The sequence below is a fragment of the Microcaecilia unicolor genome, chromosome 1 (genome assembly GCF_901765095.1).
Source record: "Microcaecilia unicolor chromosome 1, aMicUni1.1, whole genome shotgun sequence".
NCBI lineage: Eukaryota > Metazoa > Chordata > Amphibia > Gymnophiona > Siphonopidae > Microcaecilia > Microcaecilia unicolor.
This window is the reverse complement of record NC_044031.1, coordinates 402,604,309-402,617,997: the sequence shown is the minus strand read 5'-3', so window position 1 is coordinate 402,617,997 and position 13,689 is coordinate 402,604,309. Positions and strand designations below refer to the sequence as shown.

The 13,689-nt window shown below is 38.3% G+C and overlaps 1 protein-coding gene across 1 annotated transcript in view; it reads right to left on the bottom strand.

Annotated features, from left to right (window-relative positions):
* Positions 1 to 1,705: 1,705 nt before the first annotated feature.
* The window catches only part of MYLIP (myosin regulatory light chain interacting protein), a 40,229-nt gene continuing 28,245 nt past the window's right edge, over positions 1,706 to 13,689 (bottom strand). The window contains exons 3-7 of the mRNA XM_030211268.1: positions 10,786 to 10,971; positions 9,109 to 9,306; positions 8,084 to 8,248; positions 6,098 to 6,518; positions 1,706 to 3,099 (exon numbers count right to left, since the gene is read on the bottom strand). Coding sequence (XP_030067128.1) covers positions 3,010 to 3,099; positions 6,098 to 6,518; positions 8,084 to 8,248; positions 9,109 to 9,306; positions 10,786 to 10,971 — 1,060 coding nt within the window. The 3' untranslated portion in view covers positions 1,706 to 3,009. The remainder of the gene's footprint in view (positions 3,100 to 6,097; positions 6,519 to 8,083; positions 8,249 to 9,108; positions 9,307 to 10,785; positions 10,972 to 13,689) is intronic.

The following is a 13,689-nucleotide window of genomic DNA, read 5'->3' as shown; positions in this document are numbered from 1 at the left end:
TACTGATGACAATGTCCCCAGTGCTCCTGTCATGATTCGAAGGGGACCGATGCTAGTGCTTCTAGGCCTCCACCCAACATCTATGTTCCTCCATATCAAATCCTTGTGTCCTCTGGGCGGGGATCAGATGATGCCCAATGCCAAAAGGCACTACCGACACTTGAGATATCCTTGATGCTGATGTGTCCCCAGTGTTCTATGTAGCTCCGGGAGCCATAGGGACCATCGATGCCTCTGATGCAGACATTGATCTTGTCTGCACCAAAAATATATTTTGCACTGCTTTTCTTAACTCCTATGCCAATTTTTTTCCTTTACCTTACTATGACTTTTCCTCATGTTTTTGTCCATATGGAACCAGGTATCCACTTTCCCTTAGTTTCTCTGGCACTTTAAGTTCCAATCTTTTTCTGCAGTCCTTAGGACTCTAGCAACCAGGTCAATAAATCCCCCCTTTTTAGTCATCATAGAAAAAAATAGCCAAAATGATCTCAAATAGAAACATGACAGCAGATAAAGGCCATATGACCCATCCAGTCTACAACCCCAAATGGTGCTAACATGTCCCAGAAAACTCAGTGTCTTTAAAAAGTGTTCCAGGAGTGACAGGATCATATCCCTCATGGCCACTCATTCATAATGTCTGTCATGTATTAAATGCTACTCCCCTGCCAAAGCTTAAGTGACGATGGTTTAAAGTGCTGCTATTTTGCTGAATGTTCTGTCATTTTGTAATAAAGGTTATTCTCCTAATTTTTACTGTGTTACTCACAGTCAGGACCACTGAGGAAGGCTTACAGCCGAAATACGGCTCATGTGTTAGAATTAACACATCCTGCATCATAATTTTGGAGAATAAGAAATTGGACTTCTGGTTTCTTGGAACTTTTTCTTTGGAATCTTCCACTCCTTGTTGGTTTGTAGGGTCCTGCAAGGACCAAGCCAAAAGCATCACTGAAAGTTGATGCCTGTGGACAATGGACTTGGGGCTGCAGAGCCAAAAACTCTGTACTTTAAAATGCAGGTCCTTAAACCAAAGCTCTAGGAGCAAGGCCATTAGGCTCTACCAAGCAATACAGCCATGGCCTGCATTGTTGGGAGCTAGGCCTAGGACCAGCCCACACAACCTACCATCTGCTGGAGGAAAATACTGGAGTTTTCAAGAAAGCAATAACCCTGATAATGGTGATGTCAATCAAAGAAATAAGTTTATCTCCATTGATAATAGGAAGGGGATACAACCCAATCCTGTAGACTGGTGCAACTGGATGCCAAGGAAAACAAACTCAAAGAAAGCAAAACAGACATTACAAAGAGAAACTGACATTTAAAAGGCATTCCATTGTCACAATTAAAAGAATCACTAAAAACTAAATGCATGTTCTACCATACCAGTCTTTTGTTTCGTTCCATTTAAAGAGATTTGTTTAAATAAGGAACCTTTCAACACCAATGAGCCACCCAATTCCAACATGCAGAGTAAACTATAGCCTCTGACCTAGATAACCCTCTGCCTTTATCTATTGCAGATAATGATTTTGTGCTGGATAGTAGTATTTGCAGTTGACGGAACGAATTATTTACTTTCAATTCAATTTACAGCTATTTCACAGAAGACCCACATTTGTCAGTTTCAGACACCTTCTACCACAGGTAGAGAGGCTGATTAATGAAGGTACACATTCCATAGAAAGAGAGACCACTCTAATCTATTTTAAAGACTTTTATTAAACTGAATATCAAAAGGACAGAAGTTGTCTACCACACAAAACATGTTTCGTGCTTCATGTGGAAACAAAATCCATTTTTACACAGTGAAAAAATAAATACCTCAGAGAAAGAGGTTATATGCCATATAAAAAAGTAGATAATTTCTTTTAATTATACTTTTGACAAAACGTCTGTGCAAAGAAACAAATGCATAAACACATTACAGCTACATTAAGGCAAATATGAAAAGTATGTTCTGAAAAATCTCAGTAAAGTGACAGTGTACTTTTTCCAGCTTACGAAATCAGCTAGTATTGCACCCAAAATGGTCTCCCAGTTTTTCCTATATCTTGGAGAACATACCAGTTGACCAATGTCTAAGTCCAAGTGAGCAGAGAGAAATGGGTAAAAGACAATCAGCTAAATTATAAAATAGTGATTACTCAAAATTCTGAAGAGGCTCTTCTACAGCTTATACCACTGGAGAGTAAAGCTGTACAATCAGATTGTTCTAAAGTCACTGCTAGCCTAGACCCACCATCTCTTCCCTTCAAGATAAAAGATCTGCAGACACAGGTTCAGGCCAGTACCTTCAGATTATATCTATGCTACATAAAGCAGTAACGAGCTTTTATATCAAGCAGCTCAGTTATGCCAGAAAACTAGAAGCATAACTTCTGATTTAAAGTAGGTAGCCAACTTTAAAAAAATCACTTGCTAAAAGCCTTTATAAACTAGGCTTTTCAATTGTGGGTTTTTTTTTTGTTTTTTTTTAAATACTGATTTTCCTTGCCTGCTCATTCTAATAAAACAAACAACACCCCCCCCCCCCCCATTAAAATAGAAACCTTAACACTATATTAAAAATCTACAGTGATTTGTTTAAAACTTTTCCTCTTAAAACAGTCATTAAAATGATAAAATATATTTTAAAAATGCTCATAAAAACCAAATAAAAAGCAAACACCACCAACTGCTATCATTAGGCCTCTTACACTGCATATGGGTTGTTCAGGCAAATGCTTTCACTTGAATAATACCCAGTAGTTTAAAATGAAATAAAGTGCCTTCACCCCACACACTTCCATAAAATATGAAGATTGCTTTGTCATATGATTCCCAGGTCTACTTCTACAAATAGTTTCTTGTAACAGACAGCTATGAATATACATCAAATTTGTTTTCTTTGCTATGGTTACATGTTTTTGGCTTCCTGCTGCAAACAAATGCTGGTAGTGGTTATCTTCTTTCTTCAGTCGACTGTGCCATTCAAGAGAGAAATGCATCCCTGTCCAATGGTCATACCAATGTCAAGTTAAGCAAACTTGTATGGGTAGGAAAGTACACATGCTGGACATGCTCCACAGAGGATCTGCAGACTGGACAAGACTAGAGAAAAGAAAAGAGATAGCAGGAAGTTTATAAAAGTTTTAAACTATGTCAGACTATCAGAAAGGTTCAGTTTCTCTCTGGTTAGTGAATTATGTGCAGCAGCAAAGAGTGGTCTGTGTAGAAACAGTTTAACTAGGGTTTCTACCGTAGCTCTGTGGTTATCCTACATGTCCTTAAGTTTGTTCAACAGGACTAGGAAGTATGGTCAAGCTCTATGGCTTCTATATATACGAGGGCTTGGCAAATGGCCATCCAGCTCATTAAAATTACATGCAGAGGCTGCTATGGGAGGAGAATGCTGCTGTTTACCTACCTTACAAAAGATTAAAGTATTGAGCTACTAATTCAAACTTTTAGAAACAAAGAACATTTTAACTGATGCAACAATATGGCTAGCCTGAACTTATCTGCAGTAGTATGATAAAATATAGTTGTGGTTGGTGGGGCAAGGCAGACTGCTCAAACTGAGTAAGGTATGCACAAAAAAAATCCAAGATTTCTCCTGGTTGCTTAGGGCATGTGAAAGTAGAAATAAAAACCAAACTGAAGGATGCCTTTCCCCCCCTTAACTGGGAGAGACTCACCCACAAGTCAAAATGGGAAGAAAGCTGGTTTACTAATTTTAGAAGCCTGATGTATACGTTAAGATTTTTTTCTTCAGTACTTACAACATGCCTTTCACAGTGCACATACCATGTCACTGGAGTGCAATATAATGGTTATTAGGTCACAAACTGTATTGCACTTCTGAGTATTCTTGTGATCTGAACAAATTTCATGCATTTTCCAGGTTTGCTTTTCTCTTCTATATAAACTTCTCTTTCTTAAGTATATATTGCACCTATATTTATTAGGAACTGCAACTTTGGCACTTAATACCCTTAACATTCTTGTGAGTATATAAACATACTAGTTTTTAGATGATAGTATTGAATCAAACAGCAGCACAGGCATTCACTGAAGCTACATAGCCCAGGGCTTCCTAAAAGAGCAGGGGTTAGCAACCACGGTCCTAAAGGGACACAATCCAGTCATGTTTTCAAGATTTACACAATAAGCACAAGATCTATTTATATACAATGGAAGCAGTATGCAAATCATCTCATGCATATTCATTGTGGAAATCTTGAAAACAATTTGGGTTGTGTCCCTCAAGGACTGTGGTTGTCCATTCCTGTTCTAGAGGAACCCCCATAGCAAGTGGGGGGTTTTCAGAATACCCAAAATGAATATGCATGAGACAAATTAGCACACACTGTTTCCAATGCATACAAATTTGTCTCTGAATATTCACTGTGGATATCCTGAAACCTCACTAGTTGTGCTCCCCAGGAAATGTTCTGGAAACCATGACTTATCTTACATTCTGCCTTTGTCACTTATTTACCAACAAGAACCTCTCCTTCATCTGAGCTTGAATATAGTTACTACAAAGGTTTTAAATCCCAGCTATGATTTGCTTACCACAGCTCCACAGTGCCTTAAACCAATGTATTAGATAAATTTTAAACATGCTTTACAATTGGACATAAAATTATGTCCCAACTGGACTGGGTGGCAGTATGTTTTTCCTAGCACCCATAATGAAAACTTTGCAGTTCCACTAAAAAAAGGTCAAAGGGAGACCATCCTCAGCTCAGACCTTGCACTTGACACTGGCTAAATCAAAGCTGAATCGAGATCCTCAAAAACAAATCACTGATCACAGCTCCTTGGATTATAGAATGAATGTGGCACTCAGCAGTAATTTAATAAAACAGTACCAGCAGATGTTACCTGTTCTATTATTTAAGGATTTTCAAACAGTAGAAAAAGATCAAACATTTTCAGTGGACAGTAGGATGATCAGGGAACAGTCAGTTGGATAATCACAGATCGAAGCAGTACGTTAATAATCATTTTACTGAAGACAAAAATCATTAGCCAGATAGAAGCATCACCCGCTGTTTTGGCTTACACCTACCTCAGCGGTACCAAAGAAAACATTCAACAGCATATTCAAAGGATTAGAACAGATGACTCAACAATACCTTGAAAGCATAAGCAATTTGAAATCTGAACATAGCAACTTTGGCTGCAGACTGATGCGAGCGTTAAGCCAAAACGTGGCTGCGTCGTGTGATGCTTCTATCCAGCTTATGATTTTGTCTTCAATAAAAGAATTATAATCTGTGATTGTTTATCCAACTTTAGGACTGTTCCTTGTTGGTTTTGCTGGATTCTTCCCTCTGTTTTTGGGCTATTTGCTAACAGTAGTATGATCAACCACATAAGTGGTTCATAAGACAGCCACTACTGGAGGCTGAATTACTGACAGATTCCCAAATTAATGACTACCAAAGTGCTGTATTTATCAACAAGAAAATCTAGATATCTGTACACAGACATCTAAGTTACCCCAGGCTTTGAATCAACTCACATAAAGGATGCATAAATACAAACTAAAAAAAGGTGATAAAAGCATAGATAATACAAAGATCTCCACTTGAAAAATTCAGTCCAACTCAGTAAACCAAAAATACCCGAGGGTTTAAATGTATCTAACAAAAGTAAATGCTCAACCAAATCAAAGATGTAAGCTAATAGTGAACAAGTCCTTCAGACTCACAAATCAGCCCACTGCCACCTTTCTGTACCGATACTAGTGCTTCTTTGGAGGACTGACAGTACGCTTGCGTTAAAACCATGGGCCGACACTTAACACATGGCTCCTAATGCAAGCCTAAACCAAAATTTCCTTAGCATCCTGTAGATTAGATTGTGGGTAGTGTAAATGAAGGCTCAAGGCACCAGATCCCAGTCTGATTCTAAGCTGGACAGAAAACTAGCAGGAAAGAACTGCTAGGTCAAAGGACTCCTGGCAACACCTACAAAATGTAAGTCAACGGTTATTCCACTAATTGTTTTAGAAAAAGGCAAAAAATATGTACGTATCCCAGTGCAGTACAACCATGCTAGACATACTGTATGTAAAAGGCACAGCTAAGAACATTACCTGTAACTGGATAGCACAGGCCTCACAACACACCATATGGCCACATGGGCAGAAAGCAGAATTTATTTCCTCTTCACAGCACAGCATACATAGCATGGCATCTTTCAGTTTCTGAAGTTTCTCCTGGAGAGCTTTTGTTTGCTGGCAGCTTAGGCCCTCACAGCTGCTACAGTTCATGCTTGCATCTGAGGACTTGAGGGGAGAGCTTGGTGCGCTTTGGTCATTCCTTTGCACCAAGTCCACAATGCCAGCATTGTACAAAGCCCTTCTTGCATAGTCATAAACTTCCTTGGATGTTCGTCTAATGTCAAACACATATTTTTTACCCAAGTTAATGTTTTCATTCAGGAACAAGGATGCTAGGTGGCCCTTCAGGTCTCGACTATACTGCATCATCACAGCATTAGTAACTGTATCACACCTAAGAAATATAAAGGAACACATGCTCATCACCTCATTTATGTAACAAAACAAAGTATATTTGTAGAAATATTGTTTACACTGGTTGCATATACAAGGTTAAAAATCACTGAAAGGAAAGTCTGAATACACAGATGGCTAGGTTTTTCTGTCTGCTGCTTTCATAAAGTTGCGCTTTGCTTAAGAACAGGAAAGCCCTGACAGCAAGCACAAATTTGGGGAATGCATGAATATAAAAAGAAGATTATGATGAAACTTCAAAGCAATTGTCAGCCTCTTCCACTTCAGAGCTGGAATCAAATTAGTGTCCCAAATTTAATATGTCCAGAAATTGAGTGGGGGGAGGGGGTTTCTTTAACTCGGGACAATTAAATCTTGTTTTTCTACAAATTGTAAATGTTACACAGGTTGAAGCCACTCTTGCACAATTCAGATTTTTGTACAGTGCTCTAGTCATAAGTACATAAGTATTGCCATACTGGGACAGATCAAAGGTCCATCAAGCCCAGCATCCTGTTTCCAACAGTGACCAATCCAGGTCACAAATACCTGGTAAGATCCCAAAAAAGTACAAAACATTTTGTACTGCTTTTCCCAGAAATAGTGGATTTTCCCCAAGTCCATTTAATAATGGTCTATGGACTTTTCCTTTAGGAAGCTGGCCAAACCTTTTTTTAAACTCCGCTAAGCTAACCGCCTTTTACCACATTTTCTGGCAACTACTGTGATATTTTATGTGCTGGTTTGCTTTTATCTTGTATACAGGAATTAGAATTTGCCCAGAATGCAGCAGCTCATTTGCTTATAGGTACCTTTTAGTGGGACCATATTACTCCAAGCCTGATTGCTTTACATTGGTTCCGGGTTAAGCTCTGGTATTTAAAGTATTAAATAACTTGGCATCTCAGGCTTTAATGAATTTGATTTCACACTGTACCAGTATCCTGTGATTATATGATCAATTGTGTGTTCCTACATATATTTGGTTCCTAGAGTTGAAAAGACAACCAGATATTTTCAGCATCGGGTCTGGTATTTTGAATGGGTTGCTGTTGACCATTGGGAGAAGAAACGGATACTTTCTGAATGTCTATGTGTTTGCTAAGGCCTACTCTCTGAAGGAAACTTTTGGAGCCAAGAAGAAACCTGAGGGTGGAGTCCTGGGGGCTGTGTTATAATGAACTTTAGCTGTAAGTAATGTTGCATCTCTGGATGTAACAGCGGATGCATACAGTGTAAGTTTGTGTTTTTAATTTGTTTCATGCATTTTTATTTCAAATTTTGAATTATAATGTGCTCAAAATATTAGATGTGATGGAATATAAAAATGTTAGAGATTTACAACAAGAAATCCAAAATGACATATTACAAAATATTTACCGTAAACGTTCCTCAGTAAGTTACTTTAGACATAGAGCTATGAACTATTCAGAAGGGATACATGAGGATAGTTCAATAGGAGCAGCACAAAACAAGTGAATCTCTAGGATTCTACTGTTGAAATGTGATATGATCTTTTAAATATTAAAACAGCACAGCAATGATTATTGTGCAGTCTGTACATACCGATAGAATGCATGGGTTTCTGTTATAGCTCTGTATAAACCACTTGCTGCCCTGGTACTGATCATCTTGAATAGGAGGATGATGCTATTCCCAGACTCCTTGGTAACAGTCAGGTAGACATTCTTACCAGACTGTGTTGCCATTTGAACAACAGGATAAGTAATCCTAAGAAGTGAAGGAAAAAGTAATTACATAATAGTAATTAGGAGAGTACAAATTTACAGCATGGGAGACAGAATGAACCTCCCCCCACTTCAAAATTCTGCTTCTCTATATGCATCATTCAAAACTCATCTTCTACTAGTCTCTACTAAAGGACAACAAGCAATGAAATTCCCAACTACTCCTCACAAATGTTAAGTGAATTAAAACCGACTTTCAAGGTCATTTCACCACCTATATTTCTAGTTGTATACACCCAAAGTTTAATATAAGCTAGAACAGAGTACCTTAAACCCTGTAAAGAGGCTGCATAAAGATAAACATTTCAAATTTTATCAGGTTTTACTCTCAAGATATTCTCTTCCCTTATGGCCCATACCAATGAGAGTACATAAATATTTATATTTCTTCTCTGTTCAATGCACATCCTCTGACCCCACCATACTGCCGCACATCATACACCAAGGTCCCCCAAACCTGGCCCTGAAGGGTTGCAATCATTTCAGGTTTTCCACAATGAATATACATGAGATCTATTTACATACAACGGAGGCAGTGAATGCACATAGATCTTAAATATGTATTGGTCCATGTTGTTTGGTGTTTGGCTCTGGCTGTTTCCTTTTATTGTTGGCTTTTGTGTTGTATGGGCCTATTATCCTATTACTTTGTTTTATGTGACCTTAAAAGAATTAAAACAAAAATTACCTTATATAGATCCTTCCTGAATATCTAGGCTCGAGTTCTATAAAACCTGTTGGGTTGCCAGTGCATATTGATGCCTCTGTTCTACGATTCCCCCCTCATGGGTATTCTTGTTTTGTCACCAAGATTTGATACAGTTTTATTTTGTTTTGGAATACCTGTTAATCAAGCTGAAGTCTTCTCTGCAGACAGATATGCCTTCGGGTCCAATGCCAACCATGAGTTTCTGTCCTTCGCTGTCCCTCACAGAATGCCACTCCACTCCATAGCTCTCCAGCGAAGAAACAATCTGCAGAAGTTGGTATTCAGCTGAAGCTGGACTCATTCCTTCCAGGTCCTTATGCTTTGTAATAATACTATGAATAGAGGAAGATTGAAAAACCTAATCACTAATGTACCAATTAAAAAATAACATTTTAAATTTAAAACATTCCTAGGCAAGTTACAATAAGGACAACAAAAAACTGCTATCTACAATTTCTCATATAAAAGTACATCAAGAGCAGAATACCTCAACAAATAAAGTAGTTTTTAAATCATTTCTTAAAGATAGATAAATCTGCAGGCAACTTATTCCATAAAACTGCTGAATTAAAAAAAAAAAAAAAGACAATATGCCTATCTGTAGTCTGTCCAGTTGTCTGGACTTATGCACCATTATTTAATTACAAGATCATATGCGAAACGGAACAACATATGCCGGGAAAACAGCATTGCTTCATTCATCAGCTCTGTGTTTAGACTACAACAGATAAATCACAAACAGAAAAAAAACAAAAGCAAAACTCAGATGGTATATTACCCAAATGTAAGAATACATTATACGGCTGTCTAAACTGAAAGTTCTTGTGATTTTATATGATTTAACTTTATATATTGCTCAATACAATTATAACATTAAAGCTGTTTATGCTAAAGACAGTTCTGAGCCAAACATCTAATTTTAAGACCTGATGAAAGCATTTCTTTGTTAGCAAAATTGTTGGAGGCTAGTGTAGCAGAATTAATGGATTTTTGGGTCACTATCAAGCTCATTTTCAAAGCACTTAGCCTCCCAAAGTTCCATAGAAACCTATGGAACTTAGCCTCCCAAAGTGCTTTGAAAATATGCCTCTATGACTACTTGAGTCCTTTACAATTTTGATTCAGACCCTTTCATAGCACAGAGTTTCTGTTATTTGTACTTCTTAGATATCAAGAAACTAATAGCAAAAGGAAAGGCCATGATATTGTTGCAATTTGATTTAACAGCAACATTCAATACAGTTGATCATATTTTTACTGTATGAATTAACTTAGGAATTCAGGACAGGTCTTAAAGTGGTTTAAGTGAGTTTCTGCTTAACATATGTGGTTAAAATGAAAGATATGTTTTCAAAGAGCTGGATTTCACCATGTGGAGTCCCTCAGGGTTCTCCACGTTCCTGAAAATTTCTAAAATATATATAAGCTCATTCGGACTGGAATGTTTTAAGATTCATATGCTCAGCTCTCAAAATAATTACCCCTCCCCCCCGGCCAATTAACCTCAACTTTTCTCCAGTATGTTCCAGCATGGGTGTAGCTATCATACAGAAGTGTCTGGAACCAGAACTTACACAATTAATCTTGTTGAAGAAAGCTCAACAACCCTGCATGAAATTGTCAAAATCTTAAATGCCATGACAAACAAAAAGATTTTAAAACAATTGCATATTAAACTGCATATGATAAACAGCTAAACTTTAAGAGGCAAACTATAAACTATCATTTCTAGTATCACAAATATTGAGTGCAACTGGTGTACTCTAGCTACGCACAGAAAAAGCTAAAAGGGTTATCCTTCCCTTCCTTACCTATTCAAAGTGGCAGTTTCCAGCTCCTTGGCACACATTTCCTGATAGCTGTACTTAGCAGTGTTTTGATTATAATCCCCATATTCCACGTGGGCCAGCAATGCACTGAGCTCTATGGCTTGCTCCGGAGAACACTGCAGATGGCCTGCCAACAAGTCTTCTTTTATATGCAAGAAAAACATATGCCTACCATAGGAAACAAAAAAACGTAGGACGTGTTAAGAGATCAGTGTGCATGCCGAGCCATCAGCAAACAAGACAATGCTGCACAACACTTATGTGCTATGGAGAAATGATGTCTTAACTGATAAATTTTCTTTCCTTTAGTCAGCTATGCTGTTCTGGACAAGTGATATCAAAACTGAAAAACGGTAATGTGCTGTGTGTCCCACTGCATAATATAAAATAATCATCTGCTGAATTATTAACCTTTTCAATGTTCCTGAAACATTGGTACTTTTACCAATACATAAAGAATAACCTATTTACTTTATCTAAATTTCAGAACATCTCCTCTTACCCCACTCTACTTCAAACTCTCTATACTAACTGCTTGCCACAAAGCCTGGCTATTCAATGACTGCTGTCATTCAAAAATAAATAAATTATAGAATGACCCAGCAAAATGAAAGCAACATTTACTGCTCTCATGGAAGACTAAAATGTTGAATGCCTTGGCTTTAAGATAGTTCTGTGAAGCTAGCATTTTTATATTTATATCTAAAGAAATAAGGGGTTTTTTTTTGTGCCAGTGAAGATAAAAACAGCCCACTGATTTTCCTCAACCCTCGTTTTTACTAACGATCTTCTGGGTTGGTGGTTGAGCTCGAGGCTTTTCCCCCCTTCTTAATTTCAAAAACTGAATGCACTTCACAGACCTATAGTCTTATGAAAGTACTCATTGACACCATATGAGAGAATTTGTCGTGTTATATAGTACTAATACTCTCTAACCTTTGTTGTGACATATATATATATATATATATTGGCTTTAATATACTACAGAATTTATGCCAAGGATGACTTGGGTGTAGCTTTAATCAGGGGAGTCCTATTAACACATGTACTTCAAATTATTTATTTTTTAAGTTGCAAATTTTTTATTATATACATTGCATAATACAAGCAGAACACTTACCAAATAGAAATACCTAAAATAAAAATAATAAACCAGTCTACTAGCCCACATCATAGAAAGAACAAAACAAATAAAAAACCTGGTTCAGTATCCCACCCCCCCAATCCTTAATCCAGAGTACTTATTGATCAGAGTGATCCACAACAAATTTCTCCAATTGAATAGCTTCATGAAACACCCACTGATTCCTATGCCAAGTGAAGAATTTGCATGGGAATTCTTAAAGACAGCATTTATTGCCAGGAATCTAGATTTCAATAGAAGAAAAGCCTTCCTTCGAGCCTGTGTTGCCCGAGATACATCAGGAAATAACTATTTTAGCACAACAAAAAATAATCTCTCTCTTTTTAAATTAAGATCTGAAAACCATACTTTTATCTTTATCTGTAGAGAATGTCACCAAAAGGGTAGCTCTAATTGAAATACGAGTCAAAGCAAAGATAGCCTAGCCTGAGTCAGGACAAAAAGCATATCATTAGCAAAGGCCATACAGGATACTTGGAATGCCCTCCCGTGGGAGGTGGTGGAGATGAAAACGGTAACAGAATTCAAACATGCGTGGGATAAACATAAAGGAATCCTGTTCAGAAGGAATGTATCCTTGGGAGCTTAGCCGAGTTTAGGTGGCAGAGCCGGTGGTGGGAGGCGGGGATAGTGCTGGGCAGACTTATACGGTCTGTGCCACAGCTGGTGGTGGGAGGCAGGGCTGGTAGTTGGGAGGTGGGGATAGTGCTGGGCAGACTTATACAGTCTGTGCCAGAGCTGGTGGTGGGAGGCGGGGCTGGTAGTTGGGAGGCGGGGATAGTGCTGGGCAGACTTATACAGTCTGTGCCAGAGCTGGTGGTTGGGAGGCGGGGATAGTGCTGGCCAGACTTATACGGTCTGTGCCCTGAAGAGGACAGGTACAAATAAAAAGTAGCACATATGAATTTATCTTGTTGGGCAGACTGGATGGACTGCAGGTCTTTTTCTACTGTCATCTACTATGTTACTATGTCAGTACAGTCTTCAAGAAAGTCAGTTAAATCTAGGCTAGGCTGAACTGGAAGGTCAGCAGCCTGTAGATTAGTGTTACCACAAAAAGATTTAACAGGAACATAAAAGTTAGAAAGAATCATAGAATCAGCTGCTATCAGGAGAACCACCTCCTTAAAATATTTTCTAAGAAGAATCTCTGCAGATAAATGAGAACAAGGACAATTTAGAAAACGCAAGTTCCTATACCTGCTAGCATTCTCCAACATTTCAAGTTCTAAATGAATTATATGAGAATCTTTCATAGCTGTAGAAGAAACAGCCTGCAGGTAGCAACTCGAGGTTAGATTCTAGCAATTTGATTCTGTAAGTCTTTTAAATTTGTTTCAACATTTAGATATGTCTTGAGAAAAGGTACACACTTGAGCAATAGTACCCAGAACGAAACCCTTCAAAACATACATAGCCTTCCATAAGTCCCGTAAGGAAATATTCTGCTTCCCCGAGTGTGGTGGCGTACCTCAGAGTCCGCTGAGACAAGGTCAAGGCAGGGTTATTCATGCCCTGAGTAGTGGATAGGGAAGCTTCAGGAGCAGGTTTGGAGTGCTCGACACCCCGTGGCCCTCGCACATGGGACTATATGCAGTTGCTGGGCTCCATGACAGTGACTCAAAGTGGTTCCCTGGGCGAAGGCGCACATAAGAACCACTATAGAAATCGCTGTTGAGCTGATGGTCACCTATGACACAAGATTACCGACTGCGACTTCGATGGATGCCGCAGGTGAGTTG